This window comes from Eschrichtius robustus, chromosome 19 (assembly GCF_028021215.1).
Source record: "Eschrichtius robustus isolate mEscRob2 chromosome 19, mEscRob2.pri, whole genome shotgun sequence".
Lineage (NCBI taxonomy): Eukaryota > Metazoa > Chordata > Mammalia > Artiodactyla > Eschrichtiidae > Eschrichtius > Eschrichtius robustus.
This window is the reverse complement of record NC_090842.1, coordinates 66,314,025-66,328,444: the sequence shown is the minus strand read 5'-3', so window position 1 is coordinate 66,328,444 and position 14,420 is coordinate 66,314,025. Positions and strand designations below refer to the sequence as shown.

At 52.6% G+C, this 14,420-nt stretch overlaps 1 protein-coding gene across 4 annotated transcripts; it reads left to right on the top strand.

Annotated features, from left to right (window-relative positions):
* The first annotated feature begins 54 nt into the window (after positions 1-54).
* TMC4 (transmembrane channel like 4) lies at positions 55-14,234 on the top strand. 4 transcript variants are annotated; one of them, XM_068527895.1, is made up of 15 exons: positions 55-164; positions 836-1,046; positions 2,816-2,961; positions 3,183-3,415; positions 3,554-3,675; positions 10,216-10,363; positions 10,882-11,049; positions 11,293-11,456; positions 11,719-11,845; positions 12,119-12,216; positions 12,544-12,727; positions 13,107-13,237; positions 13,341-13,496; positions 13,735-13,813; positions 13,920-14,233. In XM_068527895.1, the coding sequence occupies exons 1-15, from the start codon at positions 122-124 to the stop codon at positions 13,986-13,988; spliced, it is 2,079 nt and encodes a 692-aa protein (XP_068383996.1). In that variant the 5' UTR covers positions 55-121; the 3' UTR covers positions 13,989-14,233. The 4 variants fall into 4 exon arrangements, 3 of the variants coding, with proteins under 3 accessions (XP_068383996.1, XP_068383995.1, XP_068383997.1); XM_068527894.1 differs by lacking the exon at positions 55-164 and adding an exon at positions 173-331 and having other exon boundaries at positions 13,920-14,234; XM_068527896.1 differs by lacking the exon at positions 55-164 and adding an exon at positions 173-331 and having other exon boundaries at positions 3,267-3,415.
* Positions 14,235-14,420: the final 186 nt, after the last annotated feature.

The window sequence follows — 14,420 nt, the reverse complement described above, 5'->3', positions numbered from 1 at the left end:
GGGGACTTGTACCACCGCATCCCTCTGTGATGTGCTAACACCCAGCCCCCCCGGGAGCCACGCAGGCATCTGTGGACTTCAGCTCCCAGGAGACCTTTCGGAGCAGAGGCCCTGACAGTTTATGGGAAGTGCCGTGTATTTCCTCCGGGCCACCTGGCGGCCAGGTATGCCCCTGTCTCAGGCTCCTCCCTCACCTGGGGCAGTCCCCGCTCAGCTGGCCCTAGAGACGGAAACAGATCCTCGGCTGGGGCCATGGAAGAGAGCCCGATGTGGGAACCGGACGCCTGGGCCTCCTCTGGGGGGTGGCCGGCACCCCGGGAGGCCAGAACAGGTGGGGGAGCCCGAGGAAGGTCAGGTCCCACTCCCCTGGTTGGCAGAAGTCCTGAGGGAGGCGGAGAACGGAGGTCCGCCTCCTGGGACCCCAGGGCCGAAGGGGGAGGGGCTTCGGCTCCCGGGTCTCTGGGGGAGAGGGGACCCAGAGGCTGGGACTTCTGGGTCCTGGGGAGGAGTCTGGAGACCCGGAGTCTTGGAGGAGGAGAGGGCTAGGGGCTGGAGTATCTGAGGGTATCTGAGGAATGGGAGGGGCCGGGATCACAACCTGAATTAGACGGAAAAGGAAGTTGAGGAGCGAACTCCTCAGCCCCGGGATAGGAGGGGCCTGGAGGGGCCGCACTTGGGTGCTTGGCGGGGCTATGGGGTGTGTCTGGGACCGGGGATTCCAAACTCCCGGATCTGAGGGGGGAGGGGCTGGGAGTCTGGACCCCTGGGCCTGAGGGGGGAGGGGCTGGGGGCCTGGACGCCTGGACCCTCCCAGCCGCCTGTCCTCCTGCCCCAGGTCCATCGCTGTCCTCTGTGCTTAATGAGCTCCCCAGTGCTGCTACCCTTCGGTACCGAGGCCCTGGGGTGCTGCCCTGGGGGGCCGTGGAGGAGGAGGAGGACGGACAGAGGAGCATCCAGTCCCTTGCAGAAGCCACACAAAAGGAGCTGCAGGAGCCTGGCCCTTCCCGGGAACTGCCGTGGCCCATGCAGGCCAGACGGGCACACAGGTGAGGCCCACCTCCCACCTCCCACCTCCCAGCCAGGTGTGGACCATCCTCCCACTCGTTGGAGGCTCTGTCTCCATCTCACTCTGTCCTTCTGTCAGTCCCTGCCTCTCTCAGAGCTGCCTCTGGGTTTCTTTCTCTCCTGTCCGTGTTTGTGCTTCTCTGATTGCAAGGAGTCCTGTCTCCGGGATTCTTTCTCCTCTCTCTCTCTCTCCCAAGTTCTCGTCTCTTTGTGTCGTCTGTCCCTCCAAGGCTGTCTGCCTCTATTTCTCTCTGGGTGTCTGAAATCTGTCAGGTTTTTTTCCTCTCTGCTTTATGTCTGTCTCTGCCTCCCCCTCTTCAAAGCCTATCACTCTTTCATTTCTTTCTTTCCTCTTTCCCGCTACATAATTTACGGACCCAGTGAAAGCTGAAAATGCTGGGTCTCCCGTTCAACAATTATTACTCATTTTAAGACGGCAAGAGCACAGCATTCAAACAGCGCAGCAAGTGGGACGCCCTTCCGAGAACGGGGCCCTGTGTGACTCTTCAGGGAGCCCTTGAAAACTGACCCTTGTTCCTTACATAATCCTGACACCGATTCCGATACGTGGGGAGTTTTCTGACGCTCTGACACTAGCTTGGTGTCCAACAATTCAACTCAATTCTGACGCTATCTACCTGGAGATACAACCTCATTAACATAAAAAAAGGCACCTTTAAAAAAAAAGAAAAAGGCACCTTTATCACACTGTCACCACTTAGGAAACTCGAGGATTTAAGAACTGTGTGCCAGAAACAGGACGAAGACCGAATATATACTTTTTTAAAAAGTTTTTTCCAGTTTTATTTAGGTACAGTTGACATACAGCATCGTGCAAGTTTAAGGTGTACAATGTGTTGATTTGATACACTTATATTGATATATTGCAAAGTGATTACCCCAGTAGCGCTAGCCAACATCTCCATCATGTCACATAATTACTATTTCTTTTCAGTGGTCAGAACATTGAAGATCTACTCTCCTAGCAAGCTTCAAGTATACAACACAGTATTATGAGCTACAATCACCAAGCTATACCTTAAATCCCCAGAATTTATTCATCTTATAACTGGAAGTTTGTACTCTTTGACCAACATCTCCATTTCCCTACCCTATCCCCAGCCCCTGGTAAACGCCATCCTAAGCTCTTTTGAGTTTGGTTTGGTTTTTTTTTAAATTTTTATTTATTTATTCTTTTGAGTTCGGTTTTTTTAGATTCCACATGTGAGATCATCATACACTACCAAATATATATTTCTTATTATAAATCACAATATCACAACTACCTTTCTTTTTTCTTTTTTTTTTTCATTTTTTACTTCATGATGGTATTTGCTGACAGCAAAGTGCATGAAACACCATGTAGAAACTTAAAGAGTTTTCCCAAAGTGAGGGCCCAGGTAAACGCCACCTAGGGCAACCCCCTTTCTTCTTCCCAGACTTTCACTGAGGATCATTCCTTGCTTTTCTTCATAGCTTTGTCACCTGTGTGTAGCCCTAAAGAGAAGAGTTTAACTGTGCTTGCTCTGTGCCTTTGTGTAAATCGAACCCTGCAGTCTGTATTTTCTGTCTGTCTTCCTATGCTGAGCATTAGGTGTGTTTCTTTTCATTGCTATGGAGTATCCCGTGTTAGGAATATATTTCAACTAACTTCCTGGTTCAAGGATTAGGTTGTTTCTACATGTGGGTGGTTTCCATTTGGGGCCACTAGGCCCTTCCTTTTCTGTGTCTGACTCTGTTTCCCTCCCAGACAGAGCCTTGCCAGGAACCAAGTGGCTCAGGGCTCGGGGTCCAGGGCCGCCCACTGGACTCTTCTGCTTCGGAGGTCGAAGGAGAAGGTGCGGGAAGGCCTGCGCTCCATGCAGCCCTGGGAGTGGACGCTGAAGAGGACTGGGGGTACAGTGGGCTTTGGTCTGGCATCTTGGGACGGGACTGGACCCCTGGGTCTGAGGGAGGAGGGGCTGGTGACCCGGACCCCTGGGTCTGAGGTGGGAGGGGCCGGGGGCCTGGACCCCTGGGCCTGAGGGAGGAGGGGCTGGGGGCTGAACTCCCGGGTCTGAGGGAGGAGGGGCCTGGGACGAGAAAGGAGCCCGCGGCCTCTCTGCTGCCCCCTGCAGGCCAGTTTGGCGCCGGCACTAAGTCCTACTTCTCCCTGCTGCGCTTCCTGCTGCTTCTCAACGTGCTGGCCTCCGTGCTTACAGCCTGCATGATTCTGCTGCCCACCTGGTTGGAAGGGGCGCCCCCTGGTCCCCCTGCCCCTAACGCCTCCTCACCCTGCGGCTCCTACAGCCCCGGCTCTCAGGGCCTGGTCGCCTTCTCCACCGAGCTCTTCAATTTGCTCTCCGGAGAGGTGCGTGCCTGGGTCCCTGGGAAGCCCCCGCTCTGAGCCCTAGTGCCCTCAGTGACCCCCGACCCTGATGGCCCAGCTCCCTGAACCCTGCCTCCACCCAGACCCGTGGTGACCTCTGCCCTGCCTTTCCTTCCCCAGGGTTTTCTAGAATGGTCTCCTCTCTTCTATGGGTTCTACCCGCCCCGCTCACACCTGGCCATCACCTACCTGTGCTGCACCTTCGCCGTTTGCCTCCTCTACCTGCTGCTCACCCTGCACCGGTCAGTGCCACCCCTACGCCCAGGCCCCCCAGACCATGGGGGAGTAGCAGTGATAGATCCCCCTCCTCCAGAATCCCGAGTCTTGCTCTGTGGTCCCTTTCTCTCCGTTTGAGTTGCAATCGAATTTTAAAATGCTTCATGATTGCTGCAGGCCAGGGATAAAGATGAGAAGTTTCTCCCTCCTGTGACTTACAGTCTAGTGGGGAAGGTAAGATATTAAACAAGCAAGCAAATTAATTCCATCTTTTCTGGAGGGGAGAATGCTAAACAAACAGAGGTGATTCATTCACTCATGCAACAGATATTTATTGAGCAGATACTATGGGCCGGGCATTGTTCTAGGCAGCTGGCAAAAAAGAACAAACAAACAAAAACCCAACAGAGTCTGGTCCTGGGGGAGCTGACATTTTAACAGGAGAGACGAGTGATAAGCAATAAGCCCTAATGAGTGGATTGCATGGCTTGTTAGAGGGTGATCGGGTACAAGCAGAGCAGGTGAGGGGCATTGACAGTGATACTGGGCCAGGTTGCTGCTGTTTTGTTTTGTTTTGTTTTCTCCACACCACACAGCTTGTGGGATCTTAGTTCCCTGACCAGGGATTGAACCCGGGCCCCAGCAGTGAAAGTATTGAGTCCTAACCACTGGACCGCCAGGGAACTCCCCAGGCTGCTGGGGGTTTTTTGTTTTCACTTTTTTTTGCATTTATTTTTTGCACTATTTATTCCCGGGCCATAAGTTTTTGTTTCTTCCGTTTCTTCTGGGACAGCTTTTTCTTCTGGGCAACCTCCTCTTCTGGTTTAGGAACAATCTGTCCTTTTTCAGTAAGGGGCATCTCAGTGTGGCAGGGAGAGCTCACGTATGGGTTGATCTGACCATGAGCTCTGTAAGTTCTGCACCGCATCTTGGGGGCTTTGTTCACCTGGATGTGCTCAGTGACCGGAGAGTCTACATCTAAGCCCTTAAGTTCAGCATTAACTCTCTGCATTTTTGAGCATGTGCAGTGAAAATTCAGCACTCTTTTTGGGTCACCGACCCTGCGTCCAGCCCCACTGTTTGGCCTGGGGACACCTACCAACTCCACCATTGTAACGACGGAATGGCACACATCGCTTTTTTTGTTTTTTTCTTTAAACATCTTTATTGGAGTATAATTGCTTTACAATGTTGTGTTAGTTTCTGCTGTATAACAAAGTGAATCCGCATCATCAAAAAATCCACATTGCTTCTTTAAAGTGACATCCTTCGGATACTTGGTGGCTTTTTGGATATGCATACGCTTAATGGCCTGGGCAGTTTCACGAGTGTTCTTAAAGTGAACACAAAGATTTGAACCTCTTGACTTGCATGATTTTGTGGGGTTTTCTGGGTCAAGTGAATAGCGAACCATTTTTAGAGGTCACCTCAGGCCACTTACCGGAGAAAGGCCAGGCTGCTGTTTTTTTGTGTGTGTTTTGTTGTTGTTGTTGTTATTTATTTTTGGCTGCATTGGATCTTCGTTGCTGCGCGCGGGCTTTCTCTAGTTGCGGCGAGCGGGGGCTACTCTTCGTTATTGTGCGCAGGTTTCTCATTGCAGTGCTTCTCTTGTGGTGGAGCACGGGCTCTAGGCGCGTGGGCTTCAGTAGTTGTGGCTCGTGGGCTGAGTAGTTGTGGCTTGTGTGCTGAGTAGTTGTGGTGCACGGGCTTAGTTGCTCCGCATCATGTGGGATCTTCCCGGACCAGGGCTCGAACCCGTGTCCCCTGCATTGGCAGGCGGATTCTTAACCACTGTGCCACAAGGGAAGCCCCCATGCTGCTGTTTTAATAGGGTGTCTGGGAAGCTTCATTGAGGACATGGTGTTTAGGCAAAGACATTGAGAAAGTGAGGGATTTGGTCACTCAGATACCTGGGGAAAGGTATTCCAGGCAGAGGGTGCAGCTGGAGCAAGGCAGGAGCAGGGCTGGCGTGTTTCAGGGTGCACAAGGAGGCGTGTGGGGCTGGATCAGAGAGAGGCAGGGGGCGAGTAGAGAGGGGGGAGCAGTAGGGGATGGGCCCACATTCTGTAAAGAATTGGGATTATTTCTGAGATGGGACTCATTGCAGGTGCCTGAGCAGATCACCCTGATCTGATTTAGGTTTTAAAAGAAAAGAATCTATGGCTCTATGGAAGAGAGGGGAGCTGGGGAGAGGGAAAGGGACGGAGAGAGCTTAAGGGCAAGGCAGCAGCAAGTAGAATAGTTATGAGATTATTGCAATCAATTGCAAAACTCACCAAGAGAGGTGGCTTGGACCAGGGTGGTGACAAGTGGTCAGTTTTGGGTTTAGTTTTTTTTTTTTTTTTCCATTGAATTTCTTTTTTCCCCCCGCGTCATTGAGATATAATTGACACGTAACATTGTGTAGGTTGATGGCGTACACTGTGTTGATTTGATGCCTTTATATATCGCAATATGATTACCACCATAGGTTAGCTAACACCTCCATCAAGTCAGTTACCATTTCTTTTTTTGGCGAGAACATTTAAGATCTACTTTCTTAGCAACTTTCAAGTATATAATGCAGCACCGTTAACGACAGGCAGAATATTGTACATTAGATCCCCAGAACTTACTCATCTTATAACTGGATGTTGGTACCCTTTGAACCACATCTCCCCAGTTCCTGCACCCACCGCCCCAGCCCTGGTAACTACTGTTCTAATCTGCTTCTATGTGTTTGGCTTTTTTAGGTTCCACATATAAGTGATATCTCATACAGTATTTGTCTTTCTCTGTCTGACTTATCTCATTTAGCATAATGCCCTCCAGGTCCATCCCTGTTGTCTCAGATGGCAAGAGTTCCTTCTTTTTTCATGGCTGAATAATATTCCATTGTGTATATATATAAAATATATCATCTGTTGACAGACACTTAGGTTGTTCCCATATCTTGACTACTGTGAATGATGCTGCAGTGAACGTGCAGGGGCAGATATCCCTTTGAGATCCTGTTTTCATTCTCTTTGGATAAATACCCAGAAGTGGGATTGCTGGATCATATGGTAGTTCCATTTTTAATTTTTTTGAGGAAACTCCATACTGTTTTCCTTAGTGTCTGAGTCAATTTACATTCCTGTTATCATTGCACAAGGCACAAGGGTTCCTGTTTTTCCACATCCTCTCCAACATCTGTTATCTCTTACCTTCTTGGTGACAGCCTTTCTTTCTTTTTTTTAAAAATTAATTAATTAATTTTTTATTTTTGGCTGCGTTGGGTCTTCGTTGCTGCGCGCAGGCTTTCTCTAGTTGCAGTGAGCGGGGGCTACTCTTCGCTGCAGTGCGCAGGCTTCTCATTGCGGTGTCTCCTCTTGTTGCGGAGCACGGGCTCTAGGCGTGCAAGCTTCAGTAGTTGTGGCACACGGGCTCAGCAGTTGTGGCGCACAGGCTTAGTTGCTCCATGGGATCTTCCTGGACCAGGGCTCGAACCCGTGTCCCCTGCATTGGTAGGCGGATTCTTAACCACTGTGCCACCAGGGGAAGCCCGGTGATAATCTTTCTGACAGGTGTGAGGTGATAGCTCATGATTTTGATTTGCATTTCCCGGATGATTAGTGACGTTGAGCACCTTTTTATATACCTGTCGGCCATCTGCTTGTCTTCTTTGAAAAAAATGTCTATTCAATTCCTCTGCCCATTTTTTAATGGGGTTGTTTGGGTTGGTTGGTTGGTTGGTGTTTTGTTTTTTTGCTATTGAGTTCTATGAATTCTTTCTATATTTTAGATATTAACCCTTTATCAGATAGATGATATGCAAGTATTTTCTCTCATTCTGTAGGTTGCCTCTTCCTTTTTTGGATTGTTTCTTTTGCTGTGTATAAGCTTTTTAGTAGCCCCATTTATTAATTTTTCCTTTGGTTACTTGTGCTTTTGGTGTCACATCCAAAAGAACATTGCTCAGACCAACGTCAAGGAGACTTTCTTCTGTTTTCTTCTAGGAGTTTTTCAGTTTCAGGTCTTATGCTTAAGTATTAAATCCATTTAGAGTTAATTTTTGTGAATGGTTTAAGGTTGGGGTCTAATGTCAGTCTTCTGCATGTGGATATCCAGTTTTCCCAACACCATTTATTGAAGAGACTGTCCTTTCCCCACTGAGTATGTGGGCCTCCTTGTCGAATATTAGTTGACCATATATATTTCTCGTTAAAAATAAAAAATCACAGGGAATTCCCTGGTGGTCCAGTGGTTAGGACGCTGTGCTTTCACTGCTGGGGCCTGGGTTCAATCCCTGGTCGGGGAACTAAGATCCTGAAAGCTGCATGGCATGACAAAACACACACACACACACACACACACACACACACACACACACACACACACACACACACACACACACACACACACACACACACACCACCACCACCACCACCACCACCACCACCACCACCACCACCACCACCACCACCACCACCACCACCACCACCACCACCACCCCAGAAAAATGGACGAACCAAAGTATAGATCTTGGTACATTTCCCATCCACATCAGGAAATAGAACATGACTAGCTTCCAGAAGCTCCTCAGTATCTCCTCAGCTTACTCCATCCCCCCACGTGCCCAACCACCATTGTTTCTATTGACCCTATAGCTTGCTTTTGGCCCATTTGTTCTTTATATAAAGGGAGACTGTATATATGTTGAGAGGAAAGCCCACAGGATTCTCTAATAATTGCATGTGGGGTGTGGCGAATGATGGAAGTTAAGAATGACTCCAGGTGTTTGCTGTCAGTTGAGATGGGGAGGGCTGTAGAAAGAACAGGCTTTGTCAGGGAATATCCGGGGTGCAGTTTTGGACCAGATGATTCCGGGATGCCTTTTGGACTGATGAGGGAATATTGAGTAGGCAGTTGCATACGTGGGTTCTGCAGAGGAGTCTGGACTGAAGTTACAAACCTGAGACTCACTGGCATTCAGGCAAGCCTGGGAGATCCCCAAGGGAAGGCACTAGGATCAAGAAAGAAACCAAGAACTTAAAAAAAAAAAAAGAAAAGAGGAGTGTTTCCTAAATGCCAGGCACCGTGACAGGGCCCAGGAACACCAGATGGGGGTCCCCCTACCTTTGTCCAGCTTACAGTCGAGTAGGGGAGATAAATTTCAAGATAAGACTGTTAAATAAACAGGCAAGTCAGCAATTTGAGTTTGGGAGCTGTACTATGTAGAAAACAAATGGGAGGATACGATAGAGCATAGAGCAGGGATCAGCACAATTTTTTTTCTGATAAAAAAAAAATGAAGGCCAGGTAGGAAATATTTTCATCTTTGCAGGCCATGTGGTCTCTGTCTCAACTAGAGTCTGCTGGGCAAAAGCAGCTGTGGACAGTAGGAAAATGAGTGGGTGTGGCTGTGTGCCAATCAAACTTTATTTACAAAAACAGGATTTGGTCCCAGGGCCGTAGTTTGCTGCCCCCGTGTGATAGAGAATAATGGGTGGGGACCCTCATTAGATGGAGTGGTCAGTAAAGAACTCTCTGAGGAAGTGACCTGTAGAGGAAGACTGGAATGTTGGGAGGGAGCCAGCCAGGTGAACAGCCAAGACACCAGCATTGCAGACGGAGGGGACCGTGAGTGCAAAGGCCCTGTGGTGGAAAGAGGTTGGGAAATGAAAGGCGAGGAGGAGGAGGGGGGACAGGATTTGAGCTTGGAGAGGTAGGTGGGGGCCAGATCAGGGGGGCTATGCCATGAAGGAGCCTAGGACTCAAGAACAAAGAGAAGCTGTGACTTCCCTGGCGGTCCAGTGGTTAAGACTCTGCGCCTCCACTGCAGGGGGCGCGGGTTCCATCCCTGGTCGGGGAACTAAGATCCCACACGCTGCAGGGCACAGCCAAAAGATTTTTAAAAAACAACCAAAAAACAAAGAGAAGCTGCGGAATAGGTTTTAAGTGGGAATGCCATCGGATCCGCATGAAAGGAACGCTCTACTAGCTCGGGAGCGGAGACCGGACACAGGTGTTAGCAGGGAGAGCAGGTGGGAGTCCTCTGGGCCCACTTGAGAGGTGATGGGGGCCAGCGCCGGGGCGGCGAAGGTGGATGTGGAGTCTTCCTGCTGTTTTCTGTTTCTTTCCTTTTCTCTGGTTTTCTATCCCCTCCCTGGGTCTCTGTCCCCCTCTCTCCAGTCTCTTTACCTGCCCCCTCCTCTTCTGAGTCTCTGACCACCCCTTTCTCCGTCTCTTTTTCTCTGAGTCTTGGTCCCCTTTTCTTGGAATCTCTGCCCCCCTTTGGGGGTCTCAGTCTTCCCTCTGAATCTCTCTCTCCCCAGGGTCTCTGTTCTCTTCTCTCTGGAGAGCTGTCGTTATCTCTTAGGTTTCCGCCTTTTCTTCTTGGGTGTCTGGCCTCCTCTGGGCCTCTCTGCATCTCTTTCTTGGTCTTTGGCGACAATGACTGTATGTGTCTCCACCAGGTAGCAGCTCTCCAAATGCCCAAGGTCTTAGAGTTCATTTTCCCTGTTTGCCCCAGAAGGGGAGAGGGGGATCCCCCCTGCTTGTGGCTGTCCTGCTACACCCCGTCTCTCGGATCTCCCCTCTCTTAGCTCGGTGTCTGGCCTGAAGCAGACGCTGTTGGCTGAGTCAGGGGCCGTGACCAGCTACAGCCACCGGGTGTTCTCCGCCTGGGACTTTGGCCTCAGCGGGAAGGTCCACGTGCGGCTGCGCCAGCGCAACATCCTATTTGAGTTGCAGGTGCGCTTAGGGGTGGGGGGGCCTACAACCAGATGTCACCCGAGGGGGCGGGGCTGAGAGAATGGGCGGGGCCTAGACCAGGGACCGGGCCTCCAGAGAGACGCTGGGCGGAGCTTTCTTCTAAGGAGGCGGGCCTTGGGGGAAAGGGGCCAAGGGATGCCTGAAGTCAAAGGGTACAGGAAGAAGCTAGCAGCAGGAAACGGGTGGTACCTAAAGCTCCTCGGTTCAAAGTTAAGAGAAGGGTGTGGCCAGAAAGGGCTCGATAAAGTAGAACTGTAACTCCAAACACCAGGCAAGAGTGCTGGGCGGGTCCTGGGAGGAGCTGGACGTGTTGGGCGGGGTCTTGGGGGCGGAGCCAGATCTCAATTGTCACCTGGAGGGCCCTGGATGGGCTGGGATAAGGATTATAGATGTTGTTGGAGGGGCGGTGCTGCATCGGTTCACGTTGAGCCTGGGCTCTGGACCACAGGCTGCACCTAGGGTAATGGAACCCAGGTGGACGTCTCTTCCGGCCTTAGGTGGAGCTGGAGGAAGCAGCGGTGCGGCGCCAGGCTGCGGTGCGGACGCTGGGCCAACAAGCCAGGGTGTGGTCGGTGCGGGTGCTGCTCAACATGGCGGTGGTGGCACTCCTGGGAGCAGCCCTCTACGGCGTCTACTGGGCTACAGGGGCCACTGCGAAGCTGCAGGTGTGGAGGGCCCTGGGGGAGGAAAGGGTCTGGTACCTACATTTCCAGGGGTGGAGGAGACTGAGGCCTATGATTCCTGGAATCTCAGAGAGGAGGGATTGGTGTGTGGGGGGGGGGGGGGGGCGGATTATGTTTGGACTTTGGACTTCAGGGTGATGAAGGAGGAAGAGGCTGGGGGAGGATGTTAAGCATGGCTCCTGAAGGACCCCAGAGCCTCTTCTCTTGGTCCACCCTCCCTCCTAGGAGATGCGTCATATCCAGGGGACGCCACTGCTGAAGCTCGTGGTGGAGTACCTTCCGTCCATCTTCATCTCCGGGGTCAACTTCGTGCTGCCACCGGTGTTCAAGCTCATTGCCCCACTGGAGGGCTACACCAGGAGCCGCCAGATCGTTTTTATCCTGCTCAGGTTCTGGACTCCTGGGGTGGGCTGGGGATGATGGTGGGGCTGGTCGGGGGACATTGGTTGTAGCAAATAAGAGACTGAAATCGTCAGGATATGGGATCCAGTGGGATCTGGATTCAAATCCCGACTCTTCCTGTCACTGAGCCTCAGTTTTCTTCATCTGGGAAATGGGGAGAATTGTGAGCACGCTCCACACAGGAGGGTCCAGGCACGTGGTGGGCACTCGGTCAGTGCTGATTCCCTTTCTCTCTCTTCCCCTTGCCAGGACAATGTTTCTCCGCCTGGTCTCCCTGCCGGTCCTGCTCTCGTCTCTCTGGTATCAGATCACTTGCGGGGGAGATGCGGACGCTGAGGAGTGCAAAACCTGTGGCTACAATTACAGAGAACTTCCGGTGAGGATGAGGGGTGGTGGGGGACGGACTCCTGGGTCCTTGAAGGAAAGGAGGAGCCCGGTGGGTCCGGACCCCTGGCTTGGGAGGAAAGGGGAGCTTGGGGTGCTAGAATACCTTCCCCTTGAGGACAGGGGTATGGATTAAAAAAAACCCTAAAGACCCCCAGAGAAAGTATTGATAGAATCTCATATGCTTGCAGTTTGGAGACTCAGACGTTCGGGTCTACAGGTGTCTGGGTCCTGAGGTCTTTATGACCTGTTCTTCCTTCCTCAGTGCTGGGAGACTCGCCTGGGACAGGAGATGTACAAACTCCTGCTGTTTGACCTCCTGACCGGCCTGGCAGTCACGCTGCTCATCCAGTTTCCTCGGAAGTGAGAGTCCCGCCCCTTGCTGTGGCCCCGCCCCGCACCCAGTTTTCTCTTTCGCCCCGCCCCTCTCTAGCCCTGCCTCTGACTGCCCTGTCCGCAGACCCCGCCCCTCCACGAGTTTGATAGTCACTTCCCTGTGGCCCTGTCCCTACTGCCATGATTACCTCTACCCCTCAAGCCCCGCCCTCTAGACACACCCCCTCCAGAACCTTGCAGGCTCCGCCCCACCCCCAGATATGCTCACTTCCGATTGGTGGGCGGGACGGTGAAGGCGGGGAAACCCGTGGCCGGCCCGCCTCTGATTCGGCCCGGCCTCACCCCGCCCCTCAGGCTGCTCTGTGGCCTCTGTCCCGGGGCGCTGGGTCGTTTTGCGGGGACCCTGGAGTTCCAGGTGCCTGACGAAGTGCTGGGGCTCCTCTACGCACAGACAGTGGTCTGGGTGGGGAGTTTTTTCTGCCCTTTACTGCCTTTGCTCAACACGGCCAAGTTTCTGCTGCTTTTCTATTTGAAGAAGGTGAGGGGTGGGGAGCACCCTTGGGTCTGAAGCGGGAGGTATTGGGGCTTGGGCTTCTGGGTCCTGGGGGGAGGAGGGGACTGAGGGATATGACTACTGGGTCCCGGCGGGGGAGGATGCCAGGGTCGTGGACTACTAGATCCTGACGGAGGGTGGGTCTGGAGGACAGACTCCTGGATGTGGGAGAAGGAGGGGTCCAGGGCATCCCAACTTTTAGGTCTGAGGGAAGGGGGGACCCGGACTCCTGTGTCTGATAGTGGAAAAGAACTGGGGCTCCTGGACCCTGACTGAGGAGAGGAGGCCAGGGACCAGGGCTCCTGGATGGTGGAGAAGGAGAGTCTGGGGCTCAGATTCCCTCATCCCCCCCCCCCCCAACCAGATCACCCTCTTCTCCACCTGCTCCCCGGCCTCCCGCAACTTTCGGGCCTCCACTGTGAACTTCTTCTTCCCCCTGGTCCTTCTCCTGGGTCTGGCCAGCTCCACCGTTCCTGTGCTTTATAGCATCTTCCTGTAAGTGTGAGAGGCACCTGCCTCTCTCTCCCTCCCTCCTTCCTCCTTTCTCCAGGGTTCTGACTTTTGGCCATCCTTGAGCTCTGCCTGTCTCTGACTTCAGGATCCCACCTTCTAAGCTGTGTGGTCCGTTCCGGGGGCAGTCGTCCATCTGGGCCGAGATCCCCGAGTCTATTTGCAAGCTCCCTCAGACTGCCCAGGAATTTCTCTTCTTCCTGGGGACCCAGGCTTTTGCTGTGCCCCTTCTGCTGATCTCCAGGTGAGAGCCCTAGACTCCTGGGTCTGAGTTTGAATATCTGACCTGGGGTCCCGCTGCCTGCTTCCAAGAGAGAAGGGGGCTGGGGGTCCAGACTCTTGGGTCTGAGGAAAGGAGGGGGCTGGGATACTAGACTTCTTGAGTCTGAAGGAGGAGGTCCAGACTCCTGATTACTAAAGAGCCCTAAGTTGAAGATATTCTAAGGGCGTTTGGGGAGTAGCTTCCATTCCGTCTCTTCTAGCATCCTGATGGTGTATACCGTGGCCCTGGCTAACTCATATGGACGCCTCATCTCTGAACTCAAACGCCAGATAGAGACGGTGAGCCAGGCCCGGTCCCTGGGAAGGGGTCCTGGGGAATATGGAAAGGGACACGGGTGGAGAGAAGATCTGTCTCATCTCCACCTCTCTTTACCCTTTACCTCAGGAGGCGCAGAATAAAGTCTTCCTGGCACAGCGCGCTGTGGCGCTGAGCTCGGCCAACAGAGCTCTTTGACCTCTCCAGCCTGGCTCAGGGTGACGTCCCACTTTCAGACCCAGACCTGCCCTCAGATACTTTGTAAGCCTCGGCCACATCATTTGGAAAATGAGCGAACTGGAGAAGACCCCATGCTTTTCCAGCCCTGGGATTCACTGCTAAGTCCCTGACTCTCCAGTGAACCTCTTTCTAGTACCAATAAACACAGCGGAGGCTGCAGAGCGCTTTTTGAAACTCGCGTCCGGAAGGCGGGGCAAGGCATCAGCGGGACATAAGCCAATCAAATGTGTTTACCTGTGGGCTCTTCCGCGAGAGGACCTGGCGGGAGTGCCAGCCAATCAGAGGCCGCGCTCAGTAGCGTCTGGGCGGGGACACTTGTGATTGACTCAGAATCTTGATAAGAGGCGGTCGCTAGGCGACAACACGCGCAATTCCGGGCGATGGGTGGTG

What these genes read in the sequence shown, in the direction of transcription:
- TMC4 (XM_068527894.1), top strand. Translation starts at nt 253, where the DNA reads ATGGAAGAGAGCCCGATGTGGGAACCGGACGCCTGGGCCTCCTCTGGG. An exon ending in TCAATTTGCTCTCCGGAGAG is followed by an intron (nt 3,416 to 3,553) that starts GTGCGTGCCTGG and finishes TTCCTTCCCCAG; the next exon opens with GGTTTTCTAGAATGGTCTCC. An exon ending in GGGCCACTGCGAAGCTGCAG is followed by an intron (nt 11,050 to 11,292) that starts GTGTGGAGGGCC and finishes CCTCCCTCCTAG; the next exon opens with GAGATGCGTCATATCCAGGG.